Source organism: Propithecus coquereli, unplaced genomic scaffold (genome assembly GCF_000956105.1).
Source record: "Propithecus coquereli isolate 6110/MARCELLA unplaced genomic scaffold, Pcoq_1.0 Scaffold80, whole genome shotgun sequence".
Classification (NCBI taxonomy): domain Eukaryota; kingdom Metazoa; phylum Chordata; class Mammalia; order Primates; family Indriidae; genus Propithecus; species Propithecus coquereli.
This window is the reverse complement of record NW_012154174.1, coordinates 7,675,727-7,691,389: the sequence shown is the minus strand read 5'-3', so window position 1 is coordinate 7,691,389 and position 15,663 is coordinate 7,675,727. Positions and strand designations below refer to the sequence as shown.

The following is a 15,663-nucleotide window of genomic DNA, read 5'->3' as shown; positions in this document are numbered from 1 at the left end:
AGTTCGAGACCAGCCTGAGCAAGAGCGAGACCCCCGTCTCTACTATAAACAGAAAGAAATTAGCCAAACAACTGAAAATAGAAAAAATTAGCCGGGCACGGTGGCGCGTGCCTGTAGTCCCAGCTACTCAGGAGGCTGAGGCAGGAGGATTGCTTGAGCCCAGGAGTTTGAGGTGGCTGTGAGCTAGGCTGACGCCACCGCACTCTAGCCAGGGCAACAGAGTGAGACTCTGTCTCAAAAAAAGAAAAAAAAAAGACAGATACCCCTCTATCCATAAATTTATACTGTTCCAAGCCCACACTGAATTCTGGTCCCTGGCCAGATCTGCCTTCAGCCTCTCCCCCCGACCTTGCTCCATACCAAGGCTTTCTCCCTGCAAAAGAAAGGAATCTTAGTTTTTTAGGATCACATCCATTTCCAACTCCAATCCCTAATCTGCCATTTACTAGCTCTGTGATATTTGGCAGCTGCAGAGCAGGGTGGTGGTATGAAATGAGATAATATGCCTGACACATTAATAATCACTCAGTCAATGTATTATAGCTACTAATATTATTGCCCTAGGAATGTTGTGATACTTATTCACATATTTTACATTTACTCTAAATATTTACATATTTACTCTACATATTTACATTTACATATTACTCTAAATATTTACATATTTTAGAGTAAAAGAGTACTAAAAAAGACTATTAAATTATGATCTGACCAGTGAATTTTCTCCTCAAACTTCCATTCTAAATTTTATCTCTTCTGAGAAACATAGCATGCGTTTTATTAATGCAGCGCCGTTTAGAATTTGCTTATTTAATAGTTGTAATTTAAAAAATTCTTTTTTCCTTTTAGTCTTGTCAACTACTATGTAAACTCCTCAGGGCCAGAACCTTGTTTCATACTCCAGGGCTCATATATTGTGCTTATAACATTGTAATTATTTTTTTCTCTATCACTGTGTCCTCCTAGAGTTTGAGCAATTCCAAGGCAGATATCAAGTTTTACCCATATTTTGAAGGCTTAATAATCAGAAGCAAAACAGGTCTCAATAAATGTTTGTTGAATGGATAAATGAATTAACTAATCTTTTTTTCCTGCAACGGCTTACACAGTACTCTATACATAACCGGAACTCCTTTGTTGGATTCATGCAGAAATCTTTTGGACCCAACCACCACACAAAGTTCTAACTTGCCTCAGAAAGGCACTTCTACTTTAAAGTTTAGCTACTGACATTACAAATTAAAAGTTTTACTCTAACATACGTCAAATAAATGGGTTCAATGACTAACCACATTAAGGTCAGCTCAACGGAGTTGGGTGGGGTGGGAAAAAAAGAAAAAAAGGTCAGCTCAAGAAGGATTTAAAAAGCCATTATTCTGGCCGGGCGCAGTAGCTCACGCCTGTAATTCTAGCACTTTGGGAGGCCGAGGCGGGCGGATTGTTTGAGCTCAGGAGTTCGAGACCAGCCTGAGCAAGAGACCCCCTCTCTCTCTACTAAAAATAGAAAGAAATTAATCGGACAACTAAAAATATATAGAAAAAATTAGCCGGGCATGGTGGCACATTCCTGTAGTCCCAGCTACTTGGGGGGCTGAGGCAGTAGGATCGCTTGAGCCCAGGAGTTTGAGGTTGCTGTGAGCTAGGATGACGCCACGGCACTCACCCCAGGCAAGAGAGTGAGACTCTGTCTTCAAAAAAAAAAAAAAAAAAAAGCCATTATTCTAATTAATGAATTTGTGAACCTTAACATGGGAAAATCCAGTTACATAATCAAAAAAAAAAACGGTTATCCCTTGCAAATTTATACCTACAGAAGATAGAAAAATGATCGGAAAGCTTGTATCTGTAGATTAAAATGGATAAATTATTTTTATGCCTCACTTGAAGCCACTGTTTTCTCTAGAAATAACAGTTAACGAGCAAAGTGGTCCAAACCTGTCTCCAGCAAACAGTCCTTAATACTCAGAGACTAAATGTTTCCCCCTCAGTGATTTTAGCTTCTGGGATACAACTATTTCCACATTGACAAGATATTCAAAACATGTTCCGTCTCCTAAAATAAAACCTCATCCATTTCTTAAAAAGGCAAATATCCTGAATAGGCACACTTTAGGAACACTAGGTTTTACATCCAAGTAACTAAAACTATCCCTACATTTAGTGTTCAGCCTGTTGCTGCAATACACTTAGTTTTAAAGTTATGTTTGCGGAAGGTTTAAATGTCGTATTGCACATTCCTTCACTGTATCATCTAAACTGATTTTACACTGCATATATTTCATAAGTACACCGTAAAGGAATTGTACACTTGAATGAATCTGGTAAGAAACGTTATCTTAGCACACACCCACTTCTTCCAATTCAACACACTACAGAGGAAGCAACCTCAGTTTTTCTTCTCAAGAATCTCTCTTCCGCCCCCCCACACTACGCTTTATTTTAGAACAGCGATCATTCATTGTCCCACTCACAGTCTCCGCCAAAAGAACCTTCCCAACTAATACTAGTTCACCAGAACTCTCTTTTCGCCTTTCAGAGTGTCCGTCTGGTATTTCTCTGGAAAGAGGGAAAGGGAGGCGGTGAAGGTCCGGGACGCCACCATTCCCGCCATGCCATTTAGCACCCAGGTCCTGGCGCGCTGTTCCCGATCAGCCTCTGGCGGAGCCCGGAGAGCTGCAAAGGTCTGATCCCTTCTCCTCTCCCCACCTTACCAGCCAGTGAAAAGCAAACTGGGCCCAACCTCTGTGCTCTCATGCAACATACCCTCCTCCTCGCTGTACCCCATTTCTTCCCACTTCTTCCCCGACGTAGCCCGGTGCCTTTATCCAGTTCCTAGTCAGGGTAAATAAACAACCTGCTCCCAACACACACACCCTCCACGCTCGGGCCCGGGCCCCTTTAACCTCACTACACCCGGGTCCCTCCCCCTGGACCTCCCAGCAGCTCTAGCCCTCGCCGCGTGCCCCAGCGCAGACTGGCGCCCCGTCCCTGTACCCACAGGACCTGGGTCCTTCCCCGCACATCACATTCAGGTCGATTCCTCCCGCGACCCAGCCCTCCCCACACCCCCTCCCCAGGCACTACCCTCCTGCACCCCATTACCTCCGGCCCCGCCCCCCTGAGGGTGTCGCACTCACTGCTCCCGCCGCCGCATACTTAACCGCCGCGGCTGCTATAGCTACGGGGAGCCAAGGCAACCAGCTCTCGCGACACTTTCCTCAACTATGGCGAGAACAGCCGAAAAGAGACTCTCGCAAGAAAGTAAATGAGTCAGGCTGCAGGCGGCTAAGTATATCTCGCGATAATAGTGTTTAAAATGGCGGCCGCTAGGCGTTTTGGGGATAGTCCGGAAAGGTTTGGAGTTGGGGCGCGGGCTAAGATGAAGCTTGAGCAGGCTAAGAGTCACAAAACTATTGCAGGCCAGACGGTCCATCGGGGCTGGGGAAAGTTATTATGGCTGACCCTACACTGGAATAACTTTAGGGATATGGCCTTCTTTTCCCAACTGCCTCAAACTCAGAGTAGTGTCGCCTTTAGCTGCAAGTCGTCTCTCCAGCATTTTCCTTATGCAGGCAAAGTAGTTGGAGATGGAGAAGGCAAGCCAGAAATTGACCTTCCCATCTTCTCATTCCTTCGTTCAAGTTTTCATCCGTTCTTCCACCCCATCCCTGGTTTGTAAATGGTATTTGGCATCACAGAAATGTTTATCCACGGGTGCCCCGCCCCATCAGTTCTCTAGACCAAAAAAGGAAATAAGTTACAAAAAAAAAAAAAATTTGAACGTAAGTTCAAATGTTTGGTCTTGGATGCGGAAGGGAACTGCCTTGGTGTATGATTTGAACCTTGCACTTGTTACTTGCTGCCTGTGGATGCATCCTTACTAGGTTCCTTTTTCAACAGTTAGTTGTAGGGCTTTCTCTTTCTGCTCTCAGACAACTGTAAATGCAGACTAATCGAACAGCATCTACAACAGAAAGTGGTTTTAAAGAACGTTGATCAACAAGGAAGAGTGAAACTAAAACAAGGGACTAGAAATAATAAATGGAGGATACGTTTTCAACTCTTGAAGTTCCTAAATCGCTCTCATAAGGTGCTTAGGTCTAGACCAGTGATGTCCAGTTGAAATACATTGCAAGTCACACTGTGCAATTTAAAATTTTTAGTAGGCACATTTTTAAACAGATGAAATTAATTTTAGGGCCCGGCGCTGTGGCTACGACTGTAATCTCAGCACTTAGGGAGGCTGAGGCAGGAGGATCGCTTTAGCCCAGGAGTTCAAGATTACAGTGATTGTGCCACTGCACTCCAGCCTGGGAGACAAAGCAAAACCCTGTCTCAAAGAAAAAAAAATCAATTTTAGTAATGCATTTTATTTAACCCAACATATTCAAAATACCATTTCAACATATAAACAATGTTATTAATGAAATATTTTACATTTTTTTAGTACTAAGTTCAAAATTTGGTCTTTATACTTTGAGCTCATATCAGTTCGCAGTAGGCACATTTTTTTTTTTTTTTTTTTTTTGAGACAGAGTCTCACTGTGTTGCCCGGGCTAGAGTGCTGTGGCGTCATCCTAGCTCACAGCAACCTCAAACTCCTGGGCTCAAGCGATCCTTCTGCCTCAGCCTCCCGAGTAGCTGGGACTACAGGCATGCGCCCCATGCCCGGCTAATTTTTTCTATGTATTTTTAGTTGTCCAATTAATTTCTTTCTATTTTTAGTAGAGACGGAGTCTCGCTCTTGCTCAGGCTGGTTTCGAACTCCTGAGCTCAAACAATCTGCCTGCCTCGCCCTCCCAGAGAGCTAGGATTACAGGTGTGAGCCACCCGTGCCCGGCGAAGTAGGCACATTTTAAGAGCTCATGAGCCACATGTGGCTAGTGACTACAGTTTTGAACAGCACAGACCTAGACTCTAGAGTAATGAACAAGCAGTCTAGGTGGGGTGGGAGGTGGTATCATAGGTGTGTGGATCATGTAAAAGAAACACTGGAAGTTGCTGACTCAAATGGCTATAGAGGCTAGGCTAGTAACAATGAAAGATGTCCTGGTGCAAAACAATAGGTAGTAGTGGAGACTAGGACACCCTGAGACTACAAGCTCCTATCCAAAAGGGCTACTTCTCCTGAGTTTTAAAACATAATGATGGCAAACAGAAAATGTCTATGAGCAGGATAGACAGTGAACTCTGCTACCAATGTGTGGCCTCTGTGATCCATGGTATTCAAATGTATGAAACATTTTTGAAGAAAGAATATTTTAACAGAAGAATAGTACCTGGGCAAAGGGATGTCAAAGCTTGAGAACTTAATTAGCTTTCTGGCTGGATTCTGTACAAGGGTGCATTTGAATGCACTAAGCCACTATTGCAACTTATGTTCATAATTTGACTTCTAAGTAGACTTTTCTACTGAGGAGATAATTTTACAACCAACCTGAGATCCCTATAAATAAATAAGCTTGCATCATGATTTTTCATCATATTTAAAATTTCAGACATTCTGAGCCTGAAGAAATTAAGTTTCTGGGTTTTCAGAGCTATTGACTAGGAGACAATGGACTTTTTTCTCCAACTTTAAGAAAAGGCATTTAATAATCATTTTATGGTTAACTGTGAAAGTTCTTTGTCACATGAAAGTTACGTTTTGTACCTGTTTTGCCTGACAGTACCTGGTATACAGTAGGCACGCAACAAACATTTGTTAAAGGAATATAGTCCTTTTTGGTTTTTTTTGAGACAGAGTTTCTCTCTTTTGCCCTCCCTAGAGTGCAGTAGCATCATCATAGCTCACTGCAACCTCAAACTCCTGTGCTCAAGCCATCCTCCTGCCTCAGACTCCCCAGTAGCTGGGACTGTGGGACTACGGGGATGCACCACCATAGGCAGTAGAGACTGGGTCTCGTTCTCACTCAGGCAGATCTTGAACTCCTGACCTCAAGTGATCCTCCCGCCTCAGCCTCCTAGAGTGCTAGGATTACAGACGTGAGCCACCACACCCAACTGAGGAATATAGTCCTTAATCTTTTGAGGGGCTCACAGACTTACAAACCTGAGAATCTGATGAAGGATAAGAACCCTTATCCATATCTAGTCCCTAAGCTCATGAGATTAAAAAGAAGAAAAAAAGAAAAAAAAAAGAACCCTTATCCAGATCATATCTGTGCCCTACCCATATCCTCTCAGCCTACCCCAGAGCTCACTACAACTTTGGTACAGGCCCAGAGCTTCCTACCTCAAATATCTGAATATCTCTTTATTTGAAAGGGCCAGCAAAGTTAACTTTAATAGGAACAATCCACAACCAATGAGAGATGGGATTTAGTAGCTAAATACTCCAGTTCCTCTTCGTCATACCCTTAGTGAAGCAATTCTGAGGTATGTTCTACTATAGTAGTTTTCAAAGTTTTCTAGCATATGAGAATCACCTAGAGAGATTAATAACATACAAATTCCTGGGCCCAAGAGTTTGCGTTTCTTTTTCTGTTTGTCTTGTTTTGGTTTGTTTTTTTTTGAGACGGGCATGAGTGCAGTGGTGTTGTCATTGTAACCTCAAACTCCTGGGCTCAAGCCATCCCCCTACCTCATTCAGCCTCCCAAGCCACCATGTCCACCAGTCTCACTATGTTGCTCAGGCTGGTCTCGAACTGCTGACCTCAAGCGATCCTCCCACCTTGGCCTCCCAAAGTGCTAGGATTACAAGAGTGAACCACCATACCTGGCCTTACATTTCTAACTAAGCTCCTGGGAGATACTGATTCTGCCAATCCATGGACCACATTTTGCGTAGTAGTGTCCCTGGAGATTCCCCAGTGAGATTCTGCCCCAATTGCCCAAAGAACCCTTTATTGGCTTTCTTCTCACTCCCTTATACTGCTTGGATTTCTGGGATTACCTCCCAGATAAACTACTTGCATCCAAATCTTTGTTTCAGGGTCTGTTTGAAGGGAAATCCAAACTATAACAACCTTCTTTTTAGAAAAATGCACATAGCAATAGAGTTTTGTATACAAGTTTAGAGGAGATATGAAGGCCTCAAAATTCATTCTTTAGGTTATAAACAAAGATGACCAGGATAAATGTCATGTGACCCAAGGTCCACTAAAATTTGGTCAGTCTAATGCAGGTCTGGCAACTCAGCTCTCCCTAGAAGTTGTTTTCCCAGACCCTGTTAACATCTCTTTATTCTTCCTGGTCTGCATCACTCTTTATGGAATGTGGGAGTAAGCCTGGAACTCTAGAGAGACCTCATGCTTGAAATCAATAAAAAGACTATTGTTTGCTCATTCCTGGTGGGCTCTCATGGTTTCTTCCCAATCACAGTGCTTTCTGGACATCACTGCAATGCCCCATAATCCTTAGATCTTTTCTTGCTGTATCTACACAGAGCCAGGTGTACTACAACTGTAGCTGATTTATCTCATTCCCTTCTGGATTCCACATGGCTGCCTATTCTATTTCATCCTTTTGGGAATCTGTTGCGTTTGATACATATATCCCAAAACCCACTCTGGTGTCATCTGGAAACTTTATGGCATGCTCTAGTTCTGCGAAAATTAGGGTAACCCTAATTAGAACCCCAGGTTCTAATCAACTACATAAAGAGCTAACACCAGGGTCACCAACACCTGTTTCCTAAGTACAATGCACAGTAGCTTTCTAGCTTTGCCTACATATGGGCTAGCACATGTGTTTTTGCATGATTATTTGTCTCATGTACTGTTGAATAAACATGTCTTTGTGTATACCTATGAGCGTGGTTTTGTGGGTGCGGGTATGTAAGCAACCAGAGCTCAGGTCTGGTCTTAAAGTCTGAATAATGAATGTTTAGCATTTGGCTTTAATTAGTCTTTGTGCATTGTTATCCTGAGCTTTCATCTGCCCTCAAATATCAGAGGAAGAATGAGTTCATTTGCTTGAAGTTTATTGACTGTTACCAGTGGCAGAGCAAATTCCATAAAAGAGCAGGTTCCATATGGAGCAAGTGGAAGGGGAGCTCTGAGTTGATGAGGAAGGATGCTTGGAGTGGGGACTTGGAGTGAAGGATGGAAAGGCAGATATCTCTCTCCTTTTTCCCTCCATTCCCACAAGGATACTGGCTTAACAGTGGGGGTATCCTGCTCAGCATTCCCTCTCCAAATTGGAACCAGAGAGGGGAAACATGATGCAAATCAGAGGAGGAAACACCTCACAGCTCCTCTGTTTCTCCATCCAAGGGGATGCCAATATCCACATGGTAGTCTACAGGCTCCCCAGAGCTCAGCCAGGGAATAGGGGTTCGATTGAAAGAAGGCCTGTTGGAGAGGTTCTGGTTGTAGAGGACCAGGGGTTCACTCAGCAGGGGCCCCAGGTCAAACTTGGGCATCTGGAAGGTCATGCGTTTGGAGGCCTTCTCATATCCACCATAGGGCATTGCTGTCCTGAGGAGGGGAAACATGTAATTAAGAATCAGAACAAAAGAAACAGAGCCTTAGCAATGAGATGTTACCCTGTTTTGACAATGGGCAAGTCCATGAACTCTAGTTTGAGATTGCTTCTTCACTCCTTAGTCTTCTTCTCCCCTTAGCACCTCATTTTGCCTTCCTGGTTTGCTTGTTTCCCCAAAGCCAATAATGAGAAAAGGAGTCTCTCTCAGAAGCTAAGCAGGGTCAGTCCTGGTTAATACTTGGATGGGAGAAAAGGCATCTAGTGGATACTAGATAGGAAAGTCTTGTGGGTAGCTGTGACCCAGATCAGCATTTCAGAGAAAGTGACCCCAAACACTACAGATCCAAGGGTCTGGGGCCACCTTAAATTACAATGTGGAGACCACTCCTTCCATCTAATCCCTACCTCCAACCCCAGATGGTAGATGGCCTAGCTGAGAGGAATTAATATTGCCTGGAAAATACAGGCTCCTTAGGGCCAATTGCAAAAGCACTTCTCTAGCTTGCTTTCACATAGATCTCCTATCCATGGTCTAGAGAAACCCAATTCCAAAAGAACACATACTTAAAGCCTTATAAATCAGGGTATAGGAAATAGAATCATACTACAGGGAGAATAATGGCATCATAACCCTGAATGGAAGGGAGCTTCAAGAGGCCTTCAAACACATAATGTATTATTTCCATTTTACATTCAAAGCAACCAAGACTCAGAAGCAGGGAGACTTTCCAATGCCCACATAGCTAGTAAGTGGCCTATGAATCCAGAATTCGAATCTTGCCTCCCCGAAATTTTTTCCTTCATCACACTGCTATGATGAAGCTGAGTTAGAGTAAACAGAGCAAAGGCCTTTGATTCGGGCCCCCGTATTCCCACCATCCCTCCTTAACCTCCTTCTGAAACATCTGAATTAAAGTTTCCATCCTAACTAAGGGCACAGTGCCACACTGGAATGTATGTCTTCCTTCCCCACCACCCCTACCTGTTGAAGGACTTATATTGGGGGAGTTCAGCTTTGGCTCCATAGGCCAGCAGGTCAATACCAAGTTCCACTTTTTGCTGGGGGTCAACCCCCATGGCTCGCTCCCATGGAGAAATATAGGTCTTGAACACAGTGATATGTTTTCCTTCTCCACCTGCCTGGTCTCCTGCTAGTCATAGGAGAGAAAAGTCAGTCAAATAATAGCTCTTAATTGCCAATGAAAGTTAATCCCACACCCCTGCACTAGGGAAGTTGCTGGGGCCAGGGACCAAAGGTATAATATCCTGATAACTGTTTGCTTGTGATGTAACAACAGTCTAGGGTCAGATACGTGACTGAATCTGAAAAACCAGAAAGATGACTGAAAGACAAGGCTACCAGATAAAATATGCATATCTCTGTATCCTCCTGGACTCAGGGAGTCCACCAAGATCTGTCAGCTGGCCTCCCCTGCTCCCCACACCAAGCCTAGGCCTCATTCCCAGGGACATCTCTGCTCTAACCAGATATGTTACTTTTGGGTGCAAGTACTTGCCTGATCCTGTCTCACCAACCCCTGCTGTGCCAGCAGCTCCTCCTCTGCCAGCCTGGCCCCCAGGACCACCTGTATCCCCAGCTCCAGACCCAGAGCCCTGATGGTGCTGCCGGCTAGAGCCATACTGTCCGGCAGAGCCACTGCCCCCTGCCTGGCCTCCGCCGCCGCCACCGCCACCGCTGCCCTTGCTGTAGGAGAATCCCTGACCAGCTGTGCCCAGCTGTCCCCCCACTGTGGGAAGGAACTTCTGGAAGTGATCCTGAAAAGAAAGGAAAAAGTGAGGGGAAGTTTAGCAATGGGTACGGAAAATATACAAAGACAGAAGGAAGAGGTGATCAGAGACAGTAGTCAACCAGAAGACACTAAGATCCCCCCCTCCAACAGATGGATAATAGATAGGCTAATTTAGAGGAATTAAACTCCACTGAAGAGGTAGGACCCCCTTGGCTCATTTTCTCCAATTATACATTAGGGTGAGGGTTGCTCATTCTCCATACTCCCCTTTCCCACCCTTACCCAGCCAAAGACGACCAAGACTTCTGCTCAACTAAAATTTGAAAGGATGGAGTTGCCACGGAGAACCCAGTCTTAATTTGAAGAACTAGAGATATTTCTGCCCCCTCTCCCCTCAGTTTGTTTAAAAGTCGGAACCATATTCTCTCTCTCTCCCTCTCCTTCTGTCCTCTTGGTGCCTGTTGGGCCAGGACTTCCTGACAGTGAAACTGTAGCAGGTGGGGGGAAGCGTGGCCAAAAGGACAACACTAGATTCAACCCCAAAGCCTAAAAATAACCTGGCCAACTCCTTCAGGAGGCTCTCCTGGCCATCCCACCACATACATCCCCATGCCCCACCCATGTAATCAGACCCAGGCAGGGAGGAGGGCTTTTGGCCTCCTAAAGTTAGATACAAGCAGCTCAGCACTTTTACTCTGCTTCTACATAATGGCCAATGACAGACACTTCTGCCCCTGGCCCCACGTAGGAATCTATTTCCACTCTCCCCCAGCTACCCAGAGAAGGGGGAGGAGGAAGAAAGGAAATGGAGAAGGTTCCCTCCTTCTCAGCTTTAACATCTTGTGCCTGGGCTCTCTCCAATCCCTACTTCCCTTTCTTTGGACAAAGAGCCTCACTAGAAGATGTAGGATCTTGAAGAAGGACAGTTTCAGTCTCTGCATCAGGGTCCTTAGGAAAGAGATTGACCCTTTATATGAAAGAATGGCTCCAGCAGGAGATGGCTATAAAAACCCACTTAACTCTTTCCAGGGTTGCCAGATTTAGCAAATAAAATTACAGGATATCACTTAAATTTGAATTTCAGATGCACGACAAACACTTTTTTAGTATAAATATGCCCCAAGTATTACATAGGTCATACTTTACTAAAAAAATTATTGATTATATATCTCAACTTTAAAATATAGGACTGGGGCATCCTGTGTTTTATCTAGCAGCCCTATCTTTAACACTTACCCATACAGGGAAGGAATTTTCTCCCTGATGATGTGGGCTCCCCACCCCCTCACTGGCTCTAAGATGCAGACTGAGTTTCAGAGGTGGGCCGCCACTCACCCTGGAGCTCTTGGGGGCTCAATATATCTGGGGTTTAGCAACTTTATAAATTTTCAGGGAGGAGAAGTTGATGGTATCTTGGCATTTCAGGGCCTCCTAAGAAGCTGTTAGACAAGGCACCAAGCTTTGAGACAGTGGTAAAGTTCCAAACTCACCATTGAGCTGTCAGAAAACACATCAGGGTGGTTCTCATAGATAAATTTCTCCACCCGCATCTGCCGCAGTTTGAACATCTTGGAGCCCCGGTTGGTAAGCAGCGACAGCTCCTCCAACATCACATCCCTCGGGACGCTGATCTTCTTGCCCAGGTTCAGGCCTGAGCTGTGCTGTCCACCTTTCAGGCAAGTGGGGAGGAAGAGGCAAGGGAAATAGGAAAGCAGGGTTTTCTGGGCTCTGGATGCAGACCCCACCCACAACTAAGTGTGTGTCTCCTGGAAGAGATTATTCAGAGGAGCAGATGCTATCTGTGATATCTGACCAAACTTTATCTTGTTTGTGTGGGATTCTGATTTCCTGGGACTTGGGGACAATGCATGGGATCTGGGGTGCAGAGCGGAGACAGTGGGATTACTAGAGTGGAGAGGTGAATGGGCTAAAAGAGGCAAGGGCACGGGAGCAGAGCAAAGGGTAAAGGAATATCATAGATGGAGGCCACTGGAGAAACTGTAGCATGGGAGGAAGGCCCACAGCCTGTCCTGTGTGGAGCTGGCCATCCCGAAATACAGACTCCTGTCTTTTTGTGTGTGTGTGTGTTTTGGACAAAGTCTTATGCTGTCGCCCAGGCTAGAGTGCAGTGGCGTCATCCTAGCTCACTGCCACCTCAAACTCCTGGGCTCAATCGATCCTCCTGCCTCAGCCTCCCAAGTAGCTGGGACCACAGGCATGCGCCACCACGCTGGGCTAATTTTTCTGTTTTTTGTAGAGACGGGGTCATGCTCTTGCTCAGGCTGGTCTCAAACTTCTGACCTCAAGCAATCCTCGCGCTTCAGCCTCCCAGAGTGCTAGGATTGCAGACGTGAGCCACAGGGCCCAGCCCAGAGGCCTGTCTTAACTCCTTTCCCTTTTCTTCCCCTCAGTGAACTCTGGCTCCCAAGAACCTCAGTATAGGGAGAGCCCTTCCCATGCATGCACTCCCGCGCGCCCCCCGGAAACATGCCTGTGCAGTTTTCCATTTGAAGTGTTTACACAGGCTTCCCAGCCCTGGGAGAAAGAAGTAAGGAAAGTATTGAGACCTTGGTCTGTGCTATATTTTCTTTCTCAAATATACCTCACTGACCCATAGGTCCTCTGGCCCTGGACTTGTGCTGGGCAATATGGCAGGGTATTGTTTCAGATTACAAGGTGAAAATGGCGGAAGGATGAGTAGTCAGTGTTGAATCCTTTCTCCCTGCCCTTCTTATTCTTCCCACTCCCTCCCCCGAGCTACTGGAATTCCTCTTGTTTGTTCATCCTAAGACATATAAAACCTTATGATATTTCTGGGACTCTTGGGTGCTCAGAGTCAGGGGCGCTCTTAGGAAGTCCCACATCAGGTAAATCAAACAAGCCCTACCTCCAGTGAGTTCCATGATCAACTTGCTGGATTTCCTCTTCTTGTTGGGGGCCGGGGTTCCTGAGAGCGGCATTGTGGAGGTGGATTCACCCTGGATAAGGAGGAGTTGGAGCATGGATAGGGACTGTTTTTTTTTTTTAAGAGACAATGTCTCACTCTGTCACCCAGGCTGAACTGCAATGGCATGATCTAAGCTCACTATGGCCTCCACCTCCTGCGCTCAAGCAATCCTCCTGCCTCAGCCTCCTGAGTAGCTGGGATTACAGGCATGTACCATCACACCCAACTAATTTTTAAAATTCTTTGTAAGGACGGGGGTCTCGCTCTGTTGCCCAGGCTGGTCTCACACTCCTGGGCTCAAGTGAGCCTCCTGTCTCAGTCTCCCAAAGGGCTGGGAATACAGGCACGAGCCATTGCCCAGCCAAGGGCAGACTTCTTAACCTGGGGTTAAAGGCTTCAAGGGACAAAATTTCATCAGATTTTCAAAGAAATATGTATTCCCCCAAAAGATGAAAACTCACGCTTTAGGGCTTCTATTTTCTTGGGAGGCAGGGCAGGAAGTATAGATGTACCCAGCCCCCATCTTGGGTACATCTTGGGTACCCCAGCTCCCAGCCTCCTGTGAGCTGTTTTACATAAAGTGGATGCAGAGCTTAAGAACATAGTGGGAGTGGGGGGTGTTTAAAAAACAACAATAATATAGGCAAGGCAACGCACCCAAGTTTCATTGACTTGGCATGATTTGAAGTTTTTATTTGCATTGAGATATCAGACTGGGGCTATGATTCCAGGCTCTGGTCTCTCCTTAGTCTTCCCCTAAGTCCTAGGGGGGCAGAGATATGTTCTGCCAGGCTTGAGGAGATTCAGCCAAAAACATTCTCCATAGGAAGGAGAGTTGTTGCTCTTCCATTGGGCCAGCTGGAACATGGCCTGGGAGGTCATGGCCATGCTCTCTGCTCCTTCAGTCTCTCCCACTCCAGACCCCAGAGCAGAGTGTCGGGGGGTGGCATTTGAACCCTGATACATGTCGATTCAGCAATATCATTGCAGCAGTGGGGAGTTGACGAAGGACAGAAACATAGTAATAGGATCTGTCAGTGGAGGGGGACAAGCTAGGAGAAGATACACACTCCAGCCCCTCCTTAACAGAAGTTGGCACTTAGCGAAATGCTGTCCTCTGCTGAATCTTGTTTCGAAAACACATCCACAACTCTACTAACTTAGTGGGGTCTACCTTCCCTTTTTTCTAGTGCCTCCCCCAACATCTCCATTCCCCCTAACCTCCTGGGCCCCTCTCCTTCCAACTCTCTGTGGCTCCCCTGAACTGGACAGCTGGGAGCTGAGCATAGATGGGGAGGGGGCTACTCCCCCAGGATCAAGAATCCCAGTTGTAGACACAGACACAGAAGTCAACAGAGTGAGCTCCAGCCCCTCTAACGACAGAGCTGGAGACTTACCGGCTGCTCAGGCGGTGGTCAGCTCTCCCTGGGGTCCAGCAGCTCTGGAGGACTGAGCTGCTGTGACCGGAGAACAGGAGCCGGGCAGGCGTGGGGGCAGCACTGGCAGTGGGGGAGGGAGGGTGGTTATTAATAGAGATGATGAGTGCAAGCAGCTCAAATGGCACAGGGGGCACTGAGACCCTGGAACCAAGATCGTGTCTCCCTTGCCCAGAGGCTCTGGAAGGGTAGAAAAGACCTTTGGGATTTTCCGGCTGGGCTGTCTGAGCCAGGACTAGTCTGCCCAGGGACTCCCCTTCGCTTCTCATCTAGAATCTGAGATCCAAAGAAACACTGAGGGAGAAACTGAAGACTGAGAGGAAGAGGGGAAGCAGGCAGCAAGTGGTGGACAGGAATTCAGAATAGGGGAGAGAGAACCTGGAGAACATGCCCTGAGGGCTGCTCAAAGCCAGTCCAGGCCAGAACCGGAGAGACCTGGGGAGTATTTGGGTGGGAGGACTTAAAAGCACTATGTTTGGGGATAGGAAGTCTTCGCAATGGAACCGCTCTCTTAAAGTTCCTGCATAGGTTGGTCTTTTCTCTGTGAGGGCCAGCTCTTGGCAGGATAAGCTACCAAATTAATCAAACCTAATGTTTCCCAGGCATGGAACGTGGGAATGATGTGGGAAAGATTTGAGCAATTATTCTGTCTGCCTCACTCCCTTTTCTGTCCTCTTAAACTCTGGCAGTTCTCAGTACAGGTGAATAGTCGGATCTGCCTTTTAACCCCCATTTGCTGTTGGGGTGTTCGGTTTGGCCTGCTGTACTGGACAGACATCTATATCTCCCTGAGAGGCACATCTGGGCCTCTGACCTGCCAGGGCCTTGTTCTCTGAGATTCCTATTTCAGATTTCCTTCAAATGGAGAACACACCCTGTAGGATCTGGACCGTCCCACACTGTTCCAAAGGAGCCTCTGGGCAGGGGCACAAATGTGAGAGCCCCCTTGGGGAAAGCCTGTCATTTGCCCAGCCCCTTCCTCAGTAGCTCAGGACACCATGGGTCCTCCTCTACCTTCTGCTTAGGTTCTGAGACCGGCTGCTGCTGCATCTCTGCTACAGCCACCACCACCCTGTTGCAGTTGCCTTAGGAAGTGGCTTTT

At 46.3% G+C, this 15,663-nt stretch overlaps 2 protein-coding genes across 2 annotated transcripts in view; both read right to left on the bottom strand.

The window, feature by feature from the left end:
* Positions 1-2,800, bottom strand: part of USP54 (ubiquitin specific peptidase 54) — a 178,262-nt gene extending 175,462 nt beyond the window's left edge. Inside the window, exon 1 of the mRNA XM_012663346.1 lies at positions 2,764-2,800. The gene's annotated coding sequence lies outside the window, so the exon portion shown is untranslated. The remainder of the gene's footprint in view (positions 1-2,763) is intronic.
* Positions 2,801-7,910: 5,110 nt separating this feature from the next.
* Positions 7,911-14,880, bottom strand: MYOZ1 (myozenin 1). The gene is made up of 6 exons (XM_012663227.1): positions 14,523-14,880; positions 13,066-13,156; positions 11,669-11,847; positions 9,945-10,203; positions 9,410-9,575; positions 7,911-8,420 (listed from the first exon to the last, which is right to left on the bottom strand). Exons 2-6 carry the CDS (start codon positions 13,136-13,138, stop codon positions 8,189-8,191), a joined length of 909 nt encoding a protein of 302 aa, XP_012518681.1. The 5' UTR covers positions 13,139-13,156; positions 14,523-14,880; the 3' UTR covers positions 7,911-8,188.
* Positions 14,881-15,663: the final 783 nt, after the last annotated feature.